The 23,488-nt window shown below is 37.6% G+C and overlaps 1 protein-coding gene across 4 annotated transcripts in view; it reads right to left on the reverse strand.

Annotated features, from left to right (window-relative positions):
- LOC128251351 (RING1 and YY1-binding protein-like) overlaps positions 1-23,488 on the reverse strand; it is a 38,524-nt gene that overhangs the window by 1,012 nt on the left and 14,024 nt on the right. Inside the window, exons 3-9 of one of the 4 annotated variants that reach the window (XM_089346511.1) lie at positions 20,702-20,725; positions 11,374-11,457; positions 9,295-9,390; positions 5,420-5,464; positions 4,231-4,317; positions 3,553-3,639; positions 2,248-2,373 (exon numbers count right to left, since the gene is read on the reverse strand). In XM_089346511.1, coding sequence (XP_089202637.1) covers positions 2,248-2,373; positions 3,553-3,639; positions 4,231-4,317; positions 5,420-5,464; positions 9,295-9,390; positions 11,374-11,457; positions 20,702-20,725 — 549 coding nt within the window. The remainder of the gene's footprint in view (positions 1-2,247; positions 2,374-3,552; positions 3,640-4,230; positions 4,318-5,419; positions 5,465-9,294; positions 9,391-11,373; positions 11,458-20,701; positions 20,726-23,488) is intronic. The other 3 variants (XM_089346512.1, XM_089346513.1, XM_089346514.1) reach the window with 3 other exon arrangements.

Raw genomic sequence — 23,488 nt, forward strand, 5'->3', positions numbered from 1 at the left:
CTCTGGTTCTGTAGTACAAATGTCTTGTTTTCAAAAGTTCTGAATTCAAATATTCCACCAAACTTTAGTTGCAATTTATGTTCCTAACACTGGCTAATAACGAAGTTATTTTACTAAATTCTTTGTTATATTTAAAACGAATTGAAAGAAACACAGAGCATCTCAACAGAAATATGGTAACAAAAGGGTTAAAGTCACCATGATATTTCTAATCCTTTTGCTACCAACCTGGTTGAAACTGCTTTTGGTTCTGTAGTACAAATGTCTTGTTTTCATAAGTTCTGAATTCAAATCTTCCACCAAACTTTAGTCACAATTTTTGTTCCTAAATTCAAGCAGGAATAAGAACGAACTGGAGCTAAATCACTGATAACAGCAATCCGTACGAGAGAGAGCACTAGTTAATTACATCAACCCCCCGCCCCCCACCAGTACTTGATTGGTAATTATTTCATCGACCCACCCGCCACACACCAAAGGATAAAAGGTAAAGTCAAGGTCAGAGACATTTGAAATGAAAACAGGTGAGTAAAATGTGGAATTTTTTTTTTTTTTTTTCTGAACCAAGTTTTTTTTTTTCCACCGTTTCTTAACCTCACATGATTAGCAGAAGGGGAAAAAGGCAAAGAGCGAAAGAAAAAGAAGAGAGAAAAAGGAGGTAAGGTGAAGACTGAGAGAGAAAGAGGGAGAGAGTGCTCTGTATTAAAGTCTATAAAATTGGGCATAAAATATATAAAGTGCGTTAAGTAATCATCGCGTTCCAGTTTCCTTCGCTTTTCAACGATTAAAAGATGGGTGACCATCTTTTGATACAAACACAACACGGGCCACGCTTTCAGGTTCTTGGGGATAAAGTTTACAGAAATAACCCAATAAATTTACTAATTAATTCTGTGAAATATTCATGGGTCCTGCAATTAGTAGTAGTAGTAGTAGTAGTAGTAGTAGTAGTAATAATAACAATAACAATAATAATAACAATAACAATAATAATAACAATAACAACAATAATAATAACAATAACAACAATAATAATAATAATAACAATAATAATAATAATAAAAATAATAATAATAATAATAATAATGATAATAATAATGATAATGATAATAATAATAATAAAAATAATAAAAATAATAATAATAATAATAATAATAATGATAATAATAATAATGATAATAATAATAATAATAAAAATAATAATAATAATAAAAATAATAATAATAATAATAATAATAATAATAATAATAATGATAATAATAATAATGATAATAATAATAATAATAATAATAATAATAATAATGATGATAACAATAATAATAATAAAAATAATAATAATAATAATAATAATAATGATAATAATAATAATGATAATAACAATAATAATAATAATAATAAAAATAATAATAATAATAAAAATAATAAAAATAATAATAATAATAATAATAATAATAATAATAATAATAATGATAATAATAATAAAAACACATAATGAAAAGAAATATAACAAGTAACTGTAGAATATGTGGAGATCGACAAGAAACAATAAATCATATTATCTCTGGCTGCCCAGTCCTGGCTAAGAAGGAATATATTCACAGACACGACAGAGCGGGGACCTATATACACTGGAAGCTATGCCAACATTATGGAATAGCAACAGAAAAAAGATGGTATAAACACACGCCAGAAAAGGTCACAGAAAACGAGAAAGCAACCATACTCTGGGATATGCCAATACACACAGATAGAGAAATTAAGGCGAATAGACCAGATATAGTTGTCAAAGATCATGAAGGAAAAAAATGCCTTCTAATTGATGTTTCAATACCAGCAGATGACAACGTTTCTCTAAAAGAAATGGAAAAACTTTCAAAATACAAAGACCTGGAAATAGAGATAACTCGAATGTGGAATCTAAAAACAGAAACAATTCCTATCATAGTAGGTGCCTTAGGTATAATAAAAAAATATTCAGACAAATACATAACAAAAACACCAGGACTTACAAATATATATAACATACAGAAAATTGCACTACTGGGTACTGCACACATTCTACGCAAAACACTTTCAATACAGTAAACATAAGAGCACCACAGCAAACCACAGCACATACCCAAGGCGCACAGAGCTGCGCTCGGTAGTGAAGTGAAAGCACGTTATAAAAATAAAACTACTGAATAATAATAATAATAATAATAATAATAATGATAATAATAATAATAATAATGATGATGGATTTACCTGTTGGCCCTCTTTGTCGAATTACTGCTGTGTTTGTCCTTTCTCATCTGACTCTTCTCTTTCTTCGGTGGTGGGGCAAACTGTTGAGAATTCTGTTGAGCGACGTGGGTGTTCAGTCGCGGTTTTCTGCAAACACAAACACAAAGACATCTTTATTTATTTATTTGTGTGTGTGTATGTGATTGTGTGTGTGTGATTGTGTGATTGTGTGTGTGTGTGATTGTGTGTGTGTGTGTGTGTGTATGATTGTGTGTGTGTGTGTGTGATTGTGTGTGTGTGTGATTGTGTGTGTGTGATTGTGTGATTGTGTGTGTGATTGTGTGTGTGTGTGATTGTGTGTGTGTGTGTGTGATTGTGTGTGTGTGATTGTGTGTGTGATTGTGTGTGTGTGTGTGTGATTGTGTGTGTGTGTGTGTGTGATTGTGTGTGTGATTGTGTGTGTGTGTGATTGTGTGTGTGTGTGTGTGATTGTGTGTGTGATTGTGTGTGTGTGATTGTGTGTGTGTGTGTGTGATTGTGTGTGTGTGTGTGTGATTGTGTGTGTGTGTGTGTGATTGTGTGTGTGTGATTGTGTGTGTGTGTGATTGTGTGTGTGTGTGTGTGATTGTGTGTGTGATTGTGTGTATGTGTGATTGTGTGTGTGTGATTGTGTGATTGTGTGTGTGTGTGTGTGTGTGATTGTGTGTGTGTGTGATTGTGTGTGTGTGTGATTGTGTGTGTGTATGTATTCATATTAGTTAATAATTACTTATACATTGTCTTCTTTGTGGAGGCGCAATGGCCCAGTGGTTAGGGCAGCGGACTCGCGGTCATAGGATCGCGGTTTCGATTCCCAGACCGGGTGTTGTGAGTGTTTATTGAGCGAAAACACCTAAAAGCTCCACGAGGCTCCGGCAGGGGGTGGTGGTGAACCCCTGCTGTACTCTTCCACCACAACTTTCTCTCACTCTTACTTCCTGTTTCTGTTGTGCCTGTAATTCAAAGGGGTCAGCCTTGTCACACTCTGTGTCACACTGAATATCCCCGAGAACTACGTTAAGGGTACACGTGTCTGTGGAGTGCTCAGCCACTTGCACGTTAATTTCACGAGCAGGCTGTTCCATTGATCGGATCAACTGGAACCCTCGACGTCGTAAGCGACGGAGTGCCAACATATTTGGAAGAGTTTTAAAAACTAACGTGTGATTGAAGTTGAATGAATATTTTTTTTTTTGCTTTGAATATTTGGTAATATGATTATATTAAAGAATTTTAAATTCGTGTTTGAATAAGTGTGTGTGTGTAAATTAAAGATTTTTTACATACGGGCTAAGAGAAGTACATTCATCATCTGGGGAATCGGTCCACTCATACAGTTTGGCACTGGTAGGTGTCAGGTGAGACTTTCGTTTTCTGAAACAACAATTTAGAGGCATATATGAGGATGGATACAGGACTGGGTGTATAAATGCACACACATACACACATACACAATCACTTACATACAAATAGACATACGCAAACAGCATCATCATCATCGTTTAACGTCCGCTTTCCATGAGGACTGGTGAACCAGATGGCTATACGCACACACATGTACAATCACTTACATACAGATAGACATACACACACACATGTACAATCACTTACAAATAGACATACACACACACACACACGTATAATCACTTACATACAAATTGACATACTCATACACACATATACAATCACTTACATACAGATAGACACACACACACACACACATGTATAGTCACAGACAAATAAACATACACACACACACACGTACATTACACATTATCGAGTGGACATGATTAACATGGAGTCTATTTGCACAAATAAACAGAGAGAACAAGAGAAATGTTAGGGTGTCTGATATCATACAAGTCAGGGCTGAATCAGTGCCGCCATATAGCGGCAGGGCCAAAACAGCTGTGCCGATACGTCTCATATGAGACCAAATGGCCTGAGATTGGGGAGCCTACTCACTTGATGATGCCGGATTCTTTATCATTCGATGTGTCAGTACATTCAGCTGGTTTCTCATTTGACATGCTTAAAGAGGATTTTTTGGGTCTGTAGAAAGAAAGAAAAAAAAAAAAAAAAAAAAAAACATGAAAAGAAATTCTTCAAAACTATTTTGTACAACAATGAAATAAGTATTTTTTTTTTTTTTTACATTCTGTGGTGAGGGTCACGTGCATTAGCCGGCCATCTCCATCAGTTAGCCATGCCTGTGTTCGAGGAGTAATAGGCCCAGTCGAAAGAAGCACGTGGATCCCGATTGAAGCTGGCTTGTGGACCTGTGGATGCCACATGCCTACCGGGCCCGACACGTATGGTTCACAGCGTCAGATAGGAGGGGAAGTGCATCCATTAAGGTCAAGTGAAGGCACTTGACCTAACGGTCAGGACGTTGCACTCACGATGGCGGGTTCAATTCCCAGACTGTAACATGTTTTTAAGTAAAACACATTATTTCACATTGTTCCAGTCTCCCTCTCAATCAGGGGGGAATGTTGGCTAGCTCATCTAGCTGGTGGGGTGACATCATTAGAAGGGGCTAAAAACGACACAAAAGCGCATTGTGATCAGCAATGTATAAGAACATCTGATAGCCTGATTGGTCTCACACACACACACACACACACACACACACACACACATATTCTTTTACTTGTTTTAGTCATCTGAACGCAGCCATGCTGGAGCACCGCCTTTAGTCAAGCTAATCGACCCCAGGGCTTATTCTTTGCAAGCCTAGTACTTATTCTATCGGTTTCTTTTGCCGAACCACTAAGTTATGGCGATGTAAACATACCAGCATCAGTTGTCGAGCGATGTTGGGGGAACAAACACAGACACACAAACATACACACACACATATATATGTATGTATGTGTGTGTGTATATATATATATATATATGATGGCCTTTCAGTTCCCATCTACCAAATCCACTAACAAGGCTTTGGTCAGCCCGAGGTTATAGTAGAAGACACTTGCCCAAGGTGCCATGCAGTGGGACTGAACCCGGAACCATGTGGTTTGGTAATCAAGCTACTTACCAAACAGCCACTCCTGTGCCTACTTGTTTCAGTCATTAGACAGTGGCCATGTTGGGGCAACCACTTTCAGAAACAACAACGGTAACAATATGAATATAAAGATGAACTCACCTGTCTTTTGTAGTTGCAGATTTTTTTGTCTCTGGATTTTCTTTTCTGTGGATGGAGAGAGTAGGAGAGAAATAATAGGAAGCTGAGAAGATCAGTGCAAAATCATCCAAACCTCTTTTACTTGTTTCAGTCATTGGAGTGCAGCCATTCTGGGGCACTGTTTCGAAGAGTTTTACTCAAATGAAGTGACCCAAGAATTTTTTTTTTTTCTTTTTTTTCGAAAGACTTTTACATATTCTATTAATTTCTTTCATTGAACTGCTAAGTTACAGGAACAAAAACAAACACTGGTCACACATAGGCACACATAGATATAGCAACCTCTTCCTCTTCCAGTCATTTCAGTATGCGGATGCCATCTAATTGACGTATGCTTGTTCTTTTCTTCCTTCATTTTTTTTCTCCCCTCGTCTATTCTTTCTGTAGATGAGTGTATACTCAAAATGTAAAAGACTTTTCCTTCTATTTTTCCAGAGCATAAAACTAATACACTGTTTTACAACGCATTTTTCATGCTATTTCTAATCTTTGCACTACACACACACACACACACACACGAAGGGCTTCTTTCATTTCTCTCCTCTATCAAATCCACTTATAATGCCAGGTCTAAAATAGATGACACTTACTCAAGGTGTCATGCAGTGGGACTGAACCTGGAACCATGTGATTGGGAAGGGAACTTCTTATCAGACAGCTTTCACTATTCCTCTCTGCGGAGTGACTGGTGTTAGTAAGGGCACCCAACCCTAAAAACCCTGCCAAAACAGATACAGTGGAGCCACGTGCAGTCTTCTGCCTAGCCAGCTCTATGTCAAAGCGTCCAACCCATGCCAGCATGGAAAGCAGATGTTAAATGATGATGATGATAATGACGATGATGAAATATAAATATTCTACCAATCTCCTTTGCTGAACAGCTAAGTTATGGGGCTGTAAACACACCACATCACCAGTTTCTCAAGTAATAGTGGCAGACAAATACACATGTTTACAATGGGGCTTCTTTTAGTTTCCATCTACCAAATCCATTCACAAGGCTTTTTGACTGGTTTGAGGCTATAATAGAAGATACCTCCTCGGCGTGCTTCAGTGGGATTGAACCCGGAGCCATGTGGTTGGGAGGCAAACATTTTACCAGATAGCCACGCCTCCACCTATATATACATATAGACTTCAATTACACATCACATATATATAATCATACACACTCACTCACATGTGCATCTATCAACACTTTTATATATACATGTCCACATCTGTCTCTTCACACACACACACACACACATATACAAACGTATGTCTGTATATATTTTTATATCGGTGCCTGGTTTGTGTTGAAAACTTGACACCTGTTTAAACACTGGCTCAGTGTGTGAAAGTGTGAGTGTGTCTTAGTATGCGTGTGCTGGTATGCGTGTGCTGGTATGCATATGTACGTATAGATACACACACACACACACAACATTTATATACACCCATCGGCACACTTACTAAAATACACAAACAGTTTATTTTTAGTGTTACATGTATACACCCACAATTATTTATGTAAACAGTGTGTGACAGTCACTCACATGTATGTGTGTGTGTGTGTGTGTGTGTGTGTGTGTGTATGTGTGTGTATGTGTGTGTGTAACACATGTCTGTATATCTGTGTGTGCATGTGTAAGCCTATCCAATTTCCTTAGGGACCCCCACAATATTTCCCTGTCTGATGAATGAGTTGCCACCTCAACAGAGGCTGCCTATCATCAACAAAGATCCAACTGTGACCAACCTGTTGGATCTCACTAACCAATATCATCATCATCATCATCGTTTAACGTCCGCTTTCCATGCTAGCATGGGTTGAACGATTTGACTGAGGACTGATGAACCAGATGGCTACACCAGGCTCCAATCTGATTTGGCAGAGTTTCTACAGCTGGATGCCCTTCCTAACGCCAACACACACACATACATATATAAATATACATATATATATATATACATACATACACATATCTATACATATACATATATATATACACACATATATATATACACACACACATACATATATATATACACAGATACATATATATAGTCAATTTGAGAATATAAACCTCTTATAGCGATGATTATATATATATATATATATTTACACACACACACACAAACACACATGCCTATATACATATTCATGTATATGCATATTTATACACATTTACACACACACACACACACACACATAAATATATATATATACCTAAACACATTTACATATACAGACATAAACATAAATATATATATATGATAAAGAGTGACAGACTGGTGGAGACACACTAAACAGCCAATAAGGGGACATATAGATAAGCTGTGACAAAGACAGACAAAGGGACAGGGGACAGGCTTATCAACAAGAGGACAGACTCTCCAAGAAACAAGCTGTCTGACAAACAGACAGACAGGAACAATACAAAAACAAACGTGAACTGACAGCATGGGGGATTGCAATCCTAACATGGCAGAGGGGTACATCACTGGATAAATGTAGACGGGGGGGGGGGACGCATAAGTGGACACTGGTTTTGACAAGTGGACACGATGTACTTGTTGACAGTCATGCTGCGAGAAGGGTGGGGCACAGGTGGACACAGACTGACTGGAGGGGGTACATAGGTGGACACTGATGCTGATAAGTGGATAGGAGGTACATGCAGACAGTGATGTGGACAGGAAGGGAGACACAGGTGGACATTGATGCTGATAAGTGGATAGGAGGTACATGCAGACAGTGATGTGGACAGGAAGGGAGACAAAGGTGGACATTGATGCTGATAAGTGGATAGGAGGTACATGCAGACAGTGATGTGGACAGGAAGGGAGACACAGGTGGACATTGATGCTGAGAAGTGAATAGGAGGTACATGCAGACAGTGATGTGGACAGGAAGGGAGACACAGGTGGACATTGATGCTGAGAAGTGAATAGGAGGTACATGCAGACAGTGATGTGGACAGGAAGGGAGACACAGGTGGACATTGATGCTGATAAGTGGATAGGAGGTACATGCAGACAGTGATGTGGACAGGAAGGGAGACACAGGTGGACATTGATGCTGATAAGTGGATAGGAGGTACATGCAGACAGTGATGTGGACAGGAAGGGAGACACAGGTGGACATTGATGCTGAGAAGTGAATAGGAGGTACATGCAGACAGTGATGTGGACAGGAAGGGAGACACAGGTGGACACTGATGCTGACGAGAGGTAATGTTAGACAGTCATGCTGACAGGTGACATGCAGATAAACACTGAGGTTGATAGGGGGGAGTTATGAGGACACTAATGCTGACAAGTGGACAACGGGAACGTGTAGACAGTCATGCTGATAGAAGTGGCCACACTGATGGACACTGATGTTGACAAGAGGATGCGTAGACAGGTGGACACTAATGCTGACAAGAGGCACATGCAGACAGCCATGCTGACAGGTGACACAAAGGTGGACACTGAGGTTGACAGGTTGACAGGTGGATACTTAGGTTGACAAGGAACGATGGGAGACAGGGTGGACAACGGCTGACAAGTGGCCAACAAATGAGTGCAAGACAAGGTGACAGGAGACAAACACTTTAATAGGTGGACAGCCAAGACAAATGTTGCAACAGGTGGACAGTGAGACAGCAAACAAGTAAAGGGGCACACAGGGGGGGGACAATAATACTGACACGACGCAAGTAGACAGTGATGGTGACAAGAGAAGGGGGACACACGGACATGGACAAGAGTTATTTATAAGGGACTCAGGCAGGTAGACAACGAGCGGGGAGGGCCCAACAAGCATGCAGCAGACCAACAAAAGAGAGAAGACAGTGAGGAGGAAGTACCGTTTTGTGTGGTGGTCACCATCTCGCAGGGAGCCGGAATACAGGGACTGGTTGAGATGGGGACTCGGTGGTGAATAGCTTAGAGCAGGACTATGTCTGAAATGGAGAGAAGAAAGAGATCAGAGTTGAAACAGGACAATATTTGGAACACAACAACACGGTTGGTGCAGATGTATATAATACGCTTTATAGTGTACTGGATGTTTTTTTTTATGTGGCACCAGCACCAGTGCTTCTAATGTGGTACCCTCCATGATGCTTTTAATGTGGCATCAGCACCAATGCGTCAAATGACTGAAACAAGTAAAAGAGTATATACATACATATATATATATATATATATATATATATATAAGGTGTACACACATTCCTGAACATATTTATATGTACACTCACAATGTTTAAGTTGTGCACATGTGTGTGTGTATATATATATATATATATATATATATATATATATATATATATATATAATCATAAATATATAGGGGTCAGCATTAGTTGCTTCTCCAACATACTGAAAATTTAGAAATAGCAGTCAAAGAACTACTGATTCCAAACAACAAATTTTTTCTCTAACGGATGGCGATATTTATGGCACACACAGAACAAAAAACAGAAGAGAAAAGCAAAAACAAACCTGCCTTTAGTTAATCGGGTACAACGTTTCACGGTTAAGGGTATGAAGTTACCCTATTCCGATCTTCAGCTCCAATATTCTAATAAATCTGAAAGTGTCTAATAAACTCATGTGAATTTTGACCATGCGACATCAAGACCACGTGAGGCAGGCACTTACAAATTTATCGGCTAGTGAGTTCAAAACACCTCACTCCAAAGAATCTATTCTATGTGCGTCACAAATAGTCCCGTATAAAAAAATTCCCGTATGAAGGGATTACGGTTTAACCATCCAACTTAGAGGCATCAATATAAAATATACAGATATATCTGTGTATATATATATATATATATATATATATATATATATCTGTATATATATATATATATATATATATATATATATATATATATATATATATATATCTGTATATATATATATATATATATATATATATATATATATATATATATATATATATATATATATATATATATATATGTATATATATATATATATATATATATATATATATATATATATAGCTGAATATGTATACTTAAGAATCCATGAGAGCGTACGTGTGTCTGCAAGTGTGTTTAAGCATGCATGTGTTGATGGAGATGACTGGGATCCTTTTTAAAACGGGGGCCACATTTTTCATTAACGAAACACTTTGAAACTTGGAACACTGGTAGAATGTGTCATATAAAACATCTTTTTCTCTTAGTCTTCTTAAAAAAAAAAGAAATCCATAAATTATTCCATGTTAAAGTTGTCGTATTTCTGTAATTTCAACCAATCACTGACGTCCATTCAGCCGATATACATTAAGTGCCAACTACATAAACAAACGATTCTGAAACAATTAACCCTAACCCTAACCCTAACCCTAACCCTAACCCTAATCGTAGGGTTAGGGTTAGGGTTAAAGCAAATTTAAAATGAAAAAAGCAAATAAAACGAAGAATCGTTTGTTTATGTAGTCGGCACTTAATGTATATCGGCTGAGTGGATGTCAGTGATTGGTTGAAATTATCGAAATAAGACAATTTTTTACATGAAATAAATTCGAATACAAAAATATTTTTCTGTTCTATAACACAAAATATACAAGTATACGAAGTTTGAAAGTCTTTCGGTACCAAAAACACTACGTAAAACATTAATGAAAAATGTGGCCCCCGTTTTAAAAAAGATCCGATGACTGTTATGTAGGAAGAAAAATAATTTAGCAAAGAAGGAGAAAAAAAGCTGATGAAAAATAAAGTCTTTTCACGAGAGAGAGGGAGAGAGAGAGAGATAGAAAGAAGAGAGAGAGAAGAGAGAGAGAGATAGAAGAAAGAGAGATAGAAGAGAGAGAGGGCAGAGGAAAGAGAGAGAGGGCAGAGGAAAGAGAGAGAGGGCAGAGGAAAGAGAGAGAGAGTATTGGAGATTTTAAAAAAATGTCTTCTTACCTTGAATGCACTGTGGCCACTGATTTCGGTGAGACTTGTCGTTCCCATATGGTTTTCTGAGCCTGTAGCACCTGCCCCAGCGACCTAAACACATCGAGGAAGGGCAGAAAAAGAGGGGGTTGTAGAAAGAAAAAAAAAACGAAAAAAAAAAAACAAAAAGAAAAATAAAGAAACTATATAAGATATACATACATTGGCTGGTTGGTATGTAATGCAATACCCTAGCAGTATAATGTCAGGTAACCCGCCAGGTACCGAGTTTAAATCCTACCAAGATCACTGACTTTGCCTTTTAATTTTCAAAATCAATAATTTCCCAGGGACACAATCATAATCATCATTTAATGCCCGTTTTCCATGCTGGTATGGGTTGGATAGATTGACAGCAGCTGGCAAGGACAGGGGCCCCCACCAGGTTTCATAGTCTGCTTTTGGCTTGGTTTCCAAGGCTCGATGTCCTTCCTAATGCCAACCACTTTACAGTGTACTAGGGTGCTTTTTCAGGGGCCCCACCAGGTTTCATAGTCTGCTTTTGGCTTGGTTTCTAAGGCCCGATGCCCTTCCTAATGCCAACCACTTTACAGTGTACTGGGTGCTTTTTATGTGGCACCATCACCGGTGCTTTTTATGTGGCACCATTACTCGTGCTTCCCATGTGGCAACATCACCAGTGCTTTTGTATATGTCATCAGCATCCATAGCTTTTAATGTGGGACCAGCACTGATGCTTTTTACAATGGGGGTAAAAAAAAAAACAATGAAGCACCCACTACACTCTCGGAGTGGTTGGCGTCAGGAAGGGCATCCAGCTGTAGAAACTCTGCCAGATCAGATTGGAGCCTGGTGTAGCCATCTGGTTTCACCAGTCCTCAGTCAAATCGTCCAACCCATGCTAGCATGGAAAGCGGACGTTAAATGATGATGATGATGATACAAACATAGGTACAAGCATGGTTGTATGGTTAAGAATCTTGCTTAACAACCTTGTAGTTTTAGGGTTGGGGTTTTAGGTTTAGGTTCAGTCCCACTGTGCAGCACTTGTGTTTTCTACAATAGGCACAAGTATGGCTGTGTACTAAGATGCTTTCTTCTTAACCACATGGTTCCAAGTTCAGTACCAGCGAATGGACACCTTGGGCAAGTGTGTCGTCAAACTACAGCCCCGGGGCTGACCAAAGCTTTGTGATTGGATTTAGAAGACAGAGATTGAAAGAAGCCCATCGTGTGTGCTTGCATGTGTATAAATATCTATGTATGTTTCTGTGTTCGTTCCCCCTAACACTGGTGTTGGTTTGCTTATGTCCTTAAGTGGTTCAGCGAAAAGATACCGATAGAATAAGTACAAAACATTAATAATAATAATAATAATAATAATAACAATAATAAAAAAGAGATAAGTCCTAGGGTTTCATTATTAAACTGCTGCCTTGATTTAAAATTTTGGCACAAAGCCAGGAATCGGGGAGGGGATCAGTCGATTACATTAACCAGAGTATTCACCTGGTACTTATTTTACAGACTTAAAGGATGAACGGCAAAGTCAACCTTGGCGGAATTTGAAATCAGAATGTGAAGCTGGACGAAATGCCACGAAGCATTTTGTCCAGCGTGCTAACGATTCTGCCAGCTCATTGCTTTATATTACAACCACAATAATAATAATAATAATAATAATAATAATAATAATAATAATAATAATAATAATAATAATAATAATAATAACAATAATAACAATATTGTAATTCAGGAAATTTAAATAACAGCAACAGTGACAATCAAGTAACAACAACTACATTAGCAAATAGACTGCAGGTAATTAAAGGTGTGCAAGAAGTGCAGGTGTGCAACAAGATACGCAATGGTTCAGTTGATAAGTAAGATAAATCCCACACACAGAAGAGGAAGAAGAAAAAAAAAACAAAACAAAACGAAACAGACTAAACAAAGAAACAAAAAAAGAAAAGTCTGTCTTCTCGTGCCAGTGATGCATGTGTGTGAGTGCGTGCGTGCGTGTATGTATGTGTGTGTGTGTGTGTATGTGTGTGCGCGCGTTAGTGATACCAGACAGCAAGAGGTGGTGGTGGTGATGGTGGGTGTCACCGTCATAATAAAAAAGATAAAAAGAAACCAAGATATAAGAATATGGTGGTGGTGGTGGTGATGACAGCAAAGCTGTTCGTGATTGTGATGAGATAGTGGTGATGGTGATGGTGCCAATGATGCTACTAACAGTTGCTATGGTGATAACGATACTAATGAGGGCTATGGCGTCTCAGGTTCAATCCCACTGCACAGTACCTGGGATGTCTTCTACCATTGACCTTCGCTGACCAAAGCCTAGTTAAGTGACTCCAGTAGACAGAAACCCTTCAAGTCCGTTTTTTGTGCTTTGCTTATGTTCCCGTTCCTTTTTTGACGTCCTGTACCCAGAACCCATGCTAGCATGGAAAGCGGACGTTAAATGACGATGATGATGATGATATATATATCATCATCATCATCATCATCGTTTAATGTCCGCTTTCCATGCTAGCATGGGTTGGACGATTTGACTGAGGACTGGTGAAACCGGATGGCAACACCAGGCTCCAATCTAAATTTGGCAGAGTTTCTACAGCTGGATGCCCTTCCTAACGCCAACCACTTAGAGAGCGTAGTGGGTGCTTTTTACGTGTCACCCGTACGAAAACGGCCACACTCGAAATGGTGTCTTTTATGTGCCACCCGCACAAGAGCCAGTCCAGGGGCACTGGCAACGATCTCGCTCAAAAACCCTACATATATATATATATATATATATATATATACTCTTTCATTTGTTTCAGTCATTTGACTGTGGCCATGCTGGAGCACCACCTTTTTTAGTCAAACAAATCGACCCCCAGGACTTATTCTATCAGTCTCTTTCGGTGAACTGCCAAGTTACGGGGGACGAAAATACACCAGCTTCGGTTGTCAACCGATGTTGGATTGGAAGAACAAAATACTCAGTGGCCTTTTCTTCCAATTCTTTACATTCTGAGTTCAAACTGCACCAAAGTTACCTTTCGGGAGGGGGCGGGGTAAATAAAACAGCTACCAGTCAAGATCTGGGGCTCCCGTGATCAACTTGCTCTCTCCCCAAAAGCTTTCATGCTTTGTGCCTATAGTTAAAAGGATTATTATTATTATTATTATTATTAATATTATTATTATTATTATTGTTGTTGTTGTTATCATCATTATTATTATTATTATTATTATTGTCGTCGTCATCGTCGTCGTCGTCGTCGTCGTCATCGTCATCATCATCATCATTATTATTATTATTATTATTATTATTAGGGGGCAAACTGGGATAATCGTTAGCATTATGCTTAATGGTATTTTGTCTAGCTTCACGTTCTGAGTTCAAATTCTGCCAAGGTCATCTTCACCTTTTTCATCTTTCCAGGGTCGATAAATTAAGTACCAGTGAAACACTGGGGGGTCAATGTAATTGACTAGTCCCCTCTCCCCAAAATTTCAGGCCTTGTACCTTTAGTAGAAAGGATTATTGTTGTTATCAATAATTACTATTATTATTATTTATTTATTATTATTATTATTATTATTATTATTATTATTATTCGGTTCTTTCATAATAATTCATGATGATATGACATACAGTTAGTTATGAGACACAATGGACGACAAAAAAGAAAAAAAAACACAATGAAATGGACACACAAACATAGAAAATCATGGCAGCGTGGTAAACAGTCTGTTTCGTAACCACATGGTTCAGGGTTCAGTCCCACTGTATGGCATCCTTGTCATGTCTTCTACTATGGACCTGGGCCAAACCAAGGTTTGTGACAGGATTTGGTAAATAGAAACCGAAGGAAGCCTGTCATATAAATATATATATATATATATATATATATAGGAGACCCCCTTTGGTCATGAATAACTAGAAAGTTACCCTCTGAGGCACAAGTCCAGGCAAAGCTGTTTGTGGACGGCCAACAGTTGCCCATGTATACCGGCCTCCCACGTCTCCACGCCACTGATGTTATCCAAGGTCAAGACAAAGGGGCCGATACAGCTTGGCACCAGTGATGTTGCAACTCATTTCTACAGATGAGTGAACTGGAGCAACGTGAAATAGAGTGTCTTGCTCAAGAACACAACATGCAGCCCGATCCAGGATTTGAACTCACAACCTCACAATCGTGAGTTCGACGCTCAAACCACTGGGCCATGCGCCTTCACACGCAGATATACATATATACACACATACATATGTATGTATATATATATATATATATATATACACACACACATAGACATGCATATAGATATACATATACACATATACACACGCACACACATATATATATATACACATACATATTCACATAGAAATATATATATACATACATACACACACACGTATACATACATACACACACACACACATATACATACATATGTACACACACACACACACATATATGCATACACATATATACACCCATTTAAACATATGTGTGTTTTTATCTGTGTGTGTGTGTCTGTGTTTGAGAACCAGTGTTCATTCGTTTACATCCGCATAACTTAGCGGTTTATTAAATAAAGAAAAAAAAGTGTCAAGTTTAGAAAGAAAACGCTAAGTACCAGGTTCAATTTCTTCGACTAGACCCTCAAGGGCAGTGCCCCAGCAGGGCCACAGTCCAATGATAGAAACAAGCAAAAGATAAAAGACGCATATCCTCACACAGGATGCAAACAAACTGTCACCAGTTGTCAAGTGTTGGGGGGAGGTGACAAAACAAGAAAAAATAAAAGACACCAAGATACATAAACCAACACACAGATGCTATAAACAACAGGCTTTTACAGAGAATCTACAAAAATCCACTCACAAGGAACTGACTGACCTAGGGCTATAACAGAAAAACACAAGCTCAAGGTGCCATGCAATGAGATTGAACACAAAACCCCGTGGCTGCAAAGTAAACCTGGTACTTCAATACTCCATTAGCATGGGTTGTAAGTAGGCAGATTTTCTGATTGTATGTATGTATGTATGTATGTATGTATGTATGTGTGTGTGTATATATATATATTTATTTATTTATTTATGGGTTTCAGCCAAGTGGCTGTGGTCATGCTGGAGCACATATATATATATATATATATATATATATATATATAGGTAAGGTAAATTTTAGAGGTAATACTTGCTAATTGCAAGCACCTGTATATGCCAGATAGTGGCCGGGGTGAAAGAATAAATTAAAAACTAAAAATAAAAACAGAACACAAAGGATTCCGCGGTACACATGTTTCAAGCTTTGTAGTCGTCGCATCATTATATTGGTATATAATTGAAAGACAGGATGGTATAACGCTATCTTCAGCCGCAAATATGTTCTTTCCCAAGTATTATATCACAATAAAGTCACCAAGAAAAAAGTAAAAGAGGGAGAAACATGAGAGATAAAAAGTGGGAGTCCACTTGGTATTGTCCATTATAATATCCATTGTAATATACATTGTAATATGTTTATCTTTTAAGTTGATACATTTGCATAAAAGTTCATCGGTGTTCCAAAATCTGTCCATTTTGTGCCACAATTCAGGGTAGAGTGAATGCTAAATAAACACAACTAGCTTATATGAGCTAGAAGGAGAGGATCCAAAAGTGGAAGTTGGAGGTTAAAACAATATAGAAAACAAAGAAAACAGTGTGACAAGGCTGACCCTTTGAATTACAGGCACAACAGAAACAGGAAGAAAGTTGTGGTGAAAGAGTACAGCAGGGTTCGCCACCATCCCCTGCCGGAGCCTCGTGGAGCTCTAGGTGTTTTTGCTCAATAAACACTCACAACGCCCGGTCTGGGAATCGAAACCGCGATCCTACGACCGCGAGTCCGCTGCCCTAACCATTGGGCCATTGCGCCTCAACATAATTTATATTATATACATTAATATAGGCATGTAAAATGATTTCTTATTTATTTATTATACAACAAAATAACTGACTTTTTTATATGTTGAAGACTGCAAAACAATCGCCATTATATGGGTGTCGGTTGGTGAAATAAATTTATACCTCCTGCGGAGTAGATAAAACAAGGGACAACTGATGAAGGGACCGTTCTTTATGTTGCATGTCTCGTTTCTCTATTTGTTTCTTTCGTTGTTCGGAAAAAAAAGTTTGTTTTCTATGTTTTTGTTTTTTATGTTCTCATTTCTCATTTCCTCTTTTACTCTTTTACTTGTTTCAATCATTTGACTGCGGCCTTGCTGGAGCACTGTCTTTAGTCGAGCAAATCAACCCCAAGACTTATTCTCTGTAAGCCTAGTACTTATTCTATCGGTCTCTTTTTGCCGAACCGCTAAGTTACAGGGACGTAAACACACCAACATCGGTTGTCAAGCGATGGTGGTGGAACAAACACAGACACACAAACACACATATATACACATATATACGACAGGCTTCTTTCAGTTTCTGTCTACCAACTCCACTCACAAAGCTTTAGTCGACCTGGGGCTATAGTAGAAGACACTTGCCCAAGGTGCCACGCAGTGGGACTGAACCCGGAACCATGTGGTTGGTAAGCAAGCTACTTACCACACAGCCACTCAAAGTAGAAATCGTGTGAACAAAAAGATGTCAGACTGCTACTGTTATGTTTAGAGCTCAATGTAGATGGTCTTCATCCAGTGTGTTTTCTGTATAATTGTTAATTAACTTCTATACAGAGTAGTATCACCAGTTAAGAGCTACAGAGCAAATGGAAGAGAAATAAGGATAAACACAAATTCTTATTATAGTTCCTATGTGTGTTTCATTATTGTAGTTGTTGGGAACCTAGCAATAGGTTTTTCCAGGTGTATTTGAGACTCTTGGCCACAACAGATTATCAGGAGACATTTTATGGCATTAAGTCACAGACATCTATGTGCAATGCGTGTTCCGGGTGCATTTGTATAGGGGTTCTTAAACACAGGGATCTAAACAGCCATAATGGTGAAACAGATGTAGGAACAACAATATCACCTTGCGTTTATCCATGTTTCTTGTGTGTGTGTGTGTGTGTGTGTGTGTGTGTGTGTGTGTTCTTTTATTCTCTCACTACTTGTTTCAGTCTGTTTTGACTGTGGCCATGCTGGAGCACCACCTTGAAATTTTCATTTTTAGCCCAAGAAATCAAACCCTAGTACTTATTTTATTGGTCTCTTTTGCTGAACCACTAAGCTACAGGGACATAAACACACCAGCATCAGTTGTCTAGCAAGGGTGGGGGGGGGACAAACATAGGCATGCGTACACACATATATGACAGGCTTCTTTCAGTTTCCATCTACCAAATCCACTCACAAGGCTTTGGTTGGCCCAAGGCTATAATAGAAGATAATTGCCCAAGGTGCCACACAGTGGGACTGATGACAGAGATGGAAAATGGCATATACAAGGAACTTTATATCAGTCTCTCATACATTCCATTTTCAATTTCTATCATTTGTTATAAACTCGACAAATACTGAGGAATTCCTGATATAGGTCCAGCTGTAAAAGACAATGGATGGCATCAGATAGCAATATATATATATATGTGTGTGTGTGTGTGTGTGTGTGTGTGTGTCTCTTTCCCCCCCACCATCGCTTGACAACTGATGCTGGTCTGTTTACATCCCCGTAACTTAGCGGTTCGGCAAAAAGAGACTGGTAGAATAGTACTAGGCTTCCAAAGAATAAGTCCTGGGGTCGAGTTGCTCGACTTAAGGCGGTGCTCCAGTATGGCCGCAGTCAAATGACTGAAACAAGTAAAAAGTAAAAGAGAGTATATATAAATATATATATATATATATATATATATATTCTCTGAGTGGTTGGCGGTAGGAAGGGCATCCAGCTGTAGAAACTCTGCCAAATCAGATTGGAGCCTGGTGTAGCCATCTGGTTTCACTAGTCCTCAGTCAAATCATCCAACCCATGCTAGCACACATTATACATATATATACAGCATATATATATATATACACATTATATGTTTATACACACACACACACACACACATATATATATATATATATATATATATATATATATATATACACATATACACACATTATATATATACACAATATCTATATACACATAGATATACATTATATATATATATACATATATATACACATTATATATATATATGCATATATATATACACATTATATATATATATGCATATATATATACACATTATATGTTTATACACACACACACATATATATATATATATATATATATATATATATATACACATATACACACATTACATATATACACAATATCTATATACACATAGATATACATTATATATATATATACATATATATACACATCATATATATATATGCATATATATATACACATTATATATATATATGCATATATATATACACATTATACATATATATATATATATATATATATCTACACACACACACATATATATGTATATAAGTATATATCTATGTATATGTGTATATAGAAATACACATGTACAATCTAAGTGGAAGCTAACCATTAAGATCCTCACCCAAACCACCATGACCACCACCACAAAATAGCACAGCAAAACAAAAACAAAAAAAAAGAAAACAAAGGAAATAAAAACAACTAGCAACAAAAAAAAAAACAAAAAACAAAAATCGAAAACCAAAAAAAAAAAAAAAAAGAAACAAACAAACAAACCAGCAAATCGATTAACCAAATCACCAAAACCACCACCACCACCACCACCACCACCATCCAAGTACCCAGAAACACTGCCATGCAGAACCAACAGCAGGAGTAAGAGCAGCAGCGGGAACAGCAGCAGTAGTCAAGCAGAGAAAGAGAGAAAGAGAGAGAGAGACCGAAAGAGAAAATGTCACACACACACAGACACACATATATATATATATATATATATATATATATATATACACACACACATACACACACACGAAACGGGGGAGGGGGAGCGGGAGCGGGTTGGCTGGGGGGGAGGAGACAGCATCACACAAGGATGTGAGGAAGATTTAGCGGAACAGTAGGCATAAGAAAGGGAGGAGACGAGGAGGAGGAAAAGGGAGAGAGAGAGAGAGAGACAGCAGTGCAGAGGTGGGCGTGTGTGTATGTATATATATATATATATATATATATATATATATATATATATATATATATATATATATATATATATATATATACACACACATATATGTTCGTGTGTGTGTGAAGTATGGGTGTATGTGTGCAGAAACAAGATAGAAAAATCAACGAAATGCTGTGGATAACTGATACTACCTTGTGATTGTACTGTCGTGGAATCTGACAAATATATAAGGGAATACAAACATAAAATATGCGTGTATATATACATATATGTGTGTGTGTGTGTGTGTGTGTGTGCATGTATATATATATATATATATATATATATATACGAGGGGGTACTGAAAAGTTTCTGGCTTTAAGGGTGTCGAAAGAGTAGAGCTGTTACCTATACAGGGGAGACAGGCCAACTATTTATAAATATGTATATATATATATATATATATATATATATATATATATATATATATATATATATTTATATAAATAAGGATAAGATCGATATTTAAAATATTGATCTTATCAAGTGGTCAGCATGGGAATAAAAAACCATCAAAGGTAATAATTATTTAAAATTATAATACAGGGTATCAAGAGATACCACCACGCTGAAAAAATAGCAGTCAAATCCTGACTCCAAAACCACAATAAATGTCCGCATATATATGTATGTATACGTCCGTATATGTAAGTATACTGTTTATATACATGTATTTGTATTTATGTACTTGAGTATATTCCACTGATGAAGGCAGAGCATTTATGCAAAGCCAGAAATCCAGGATTTGAAATTATCTTATTATTTTTACTGGTTTATTTGGTCTTCGTCTTCGCTAATCGTGCCTTGCGGACATTTATTGTGGTTTTGGAGTCAGGATTTGACTGCTATTTTTTCAGCGTGGTGGTATCTCTTGATACCCTGTATTATAATTTTATATATATATATATATATATATATATATATATATATATATATATATATATATATAAACATATACATATATGTATATATATAGTCAATTCAAATAAATGAACAATAAAATTAACTATGACAGACAACAAGGGGACATGCACAAGCATTAGTTTGACACTCAATAAAGAGTGAGAGTTTTGACATTTCGAGCACATAGCTCCTTGTCAGAAAGGTGAAAGGAAAAAAAAGTCCAAAGAAGGAAAAGAAATTGCATTTTGTTTTCTCTCCATTCGTTTTCCTCTCAATCTTCACAAAGGTGTGTGTGTGTATATATATAAATATATATATGTATATATACTTCAAAAATGTGTTTTATTATCCTGGTGGTTACCATGTTTCCTCTTAATTCGCTTTCAGGTGCTGGCTAACCACAACGGTCCTTATATGGTACCCAGGCTGACAATAAGGTGCTCGACTGGTAGCTTTTCTCACTGCGTAAATCTGAGTGTCCTATTCAGGACTGCATAATTTCCGTAGAGTAAGTAGTAGTATTAATACTGATAAGAAAAATGGAGATTTACTGAGTGTGAAACTAAAGCATTCCTTGCGCATGTCCTCTTGTTGTCTGTCACAGTTTAATTTTATTGTTCATTTATTTGAATTGACTATATAATATACATATATACATACATATATATATATATATATATATATATATATATATATATATATATATATATATAATTGGCCAACCTCCTCTGTAGAGGTAGCAGCTCCACCCTTTTAATACTCTTAAAATCAGGAACTTTTCGGCATCCCCTTGTATGTGTGTGTGTGTGTGTATTATATATATATATATATGTATATATATATAATCTTTCACTTGTTTTAGTTACTGCACTGCAGCCATGCTAGGGCACCAACCTTCAGGGGTTTTTAGTTAAATAAATCAACCCCAGTATTTATTTATGTTTTTCTTTTTTTTAAGTTTGGTACTTACTATCTGTCTCTTTTTGTTGAACTGCTAAGTCATGATGTAAACAAACCAACACTGGTTGTGAAGACACGTGCACACACACACACACACACACGATGGGCTTCTTTCAGTTTGGATGTAAATAAAGCAACACCAATGGCCAAGCTGCTGCAGCAGACAAATACAAAGGCACACACACATACAATGGGATTCCTTCAGTTTCCTTTAAGTAAATAAACCAACAGCAATCATCGAGCAGCTGTGGCAGACAACTACAAAAACACACATACACACAATGGGCTTCCTTCAGTTTCCATCCAACAAATCCACTCATAAGGCTTTTTGATCAGCACAGGGCTGCAGCAGAAGACACTTCTCCAAATGCCATGAAGTAGGACTGAACCAAGAACCATGAGGTTGGGAAGGAAACTTCTCAGCAGAGGCATGTAGCTTAGTGGCCAGGGTGTTGGACTCATGATCATAAGATTATGGTTTCGATCCCTGGACCAGGCGACGTGTTGTGTTCTTGAGCAAAACACTTCATTTCACGTTGCTCCAGTCCACTCAGGTGGCAAAAATGAGCAACCCTGCAAAGGACTGGCGTCCTATCCAGGTGGGGAATCTAACATGCCAAGGAAACCAGGAAATCGGACCTTTATGAGTCTTTATGACTTAAGAAGGTAACTTTACTTCTTACCACTTAGAGCCACGCTTGCATCTATGGGAGAAATTATGATCAGGTTTTACATCAATTGCTCACTACATATGTTGCGCCCCTGGGGTCGTCTAAATGTTGCAATTGGAATGGGATGCTAAAAGATGTCAGATCTCGCTGGATGTGCACATAGGACAGAGTGTAAGCGGACGTTAAACGATGATGATGATGATGAAGGTTGTTTTTACTGAATTCTTTGTTATTTTCAAAATTAATTGAAACTCTCTGAGTGGTTGGCGTTAGGAAGGGCATCCAGCTGTAGAAACTCTGCCAAATCAGACTGGAGCCTGGTGTTGCCATCCGGTTTCACCAGTCCTCAGTCAAATCGTCCAACCCATGCTAGCATGGAAAGCGGACGTTAAACGATGATGATGA

Source organism: Octopus bimaculoides, chromosome 30, assembly GCF_046866305.1.
Source record: "Octopus bimaculoides isolate indiv1 chromosome 30, ASM4686630v1, whole genome shotgun sequence".
Classification (NCBI taxonomy): Eukaryota; Metazoa; Mollusca; class Cephalopoda; order Octopoda; family Octopodidae; genus Octopus; species Octopus bimaculoides.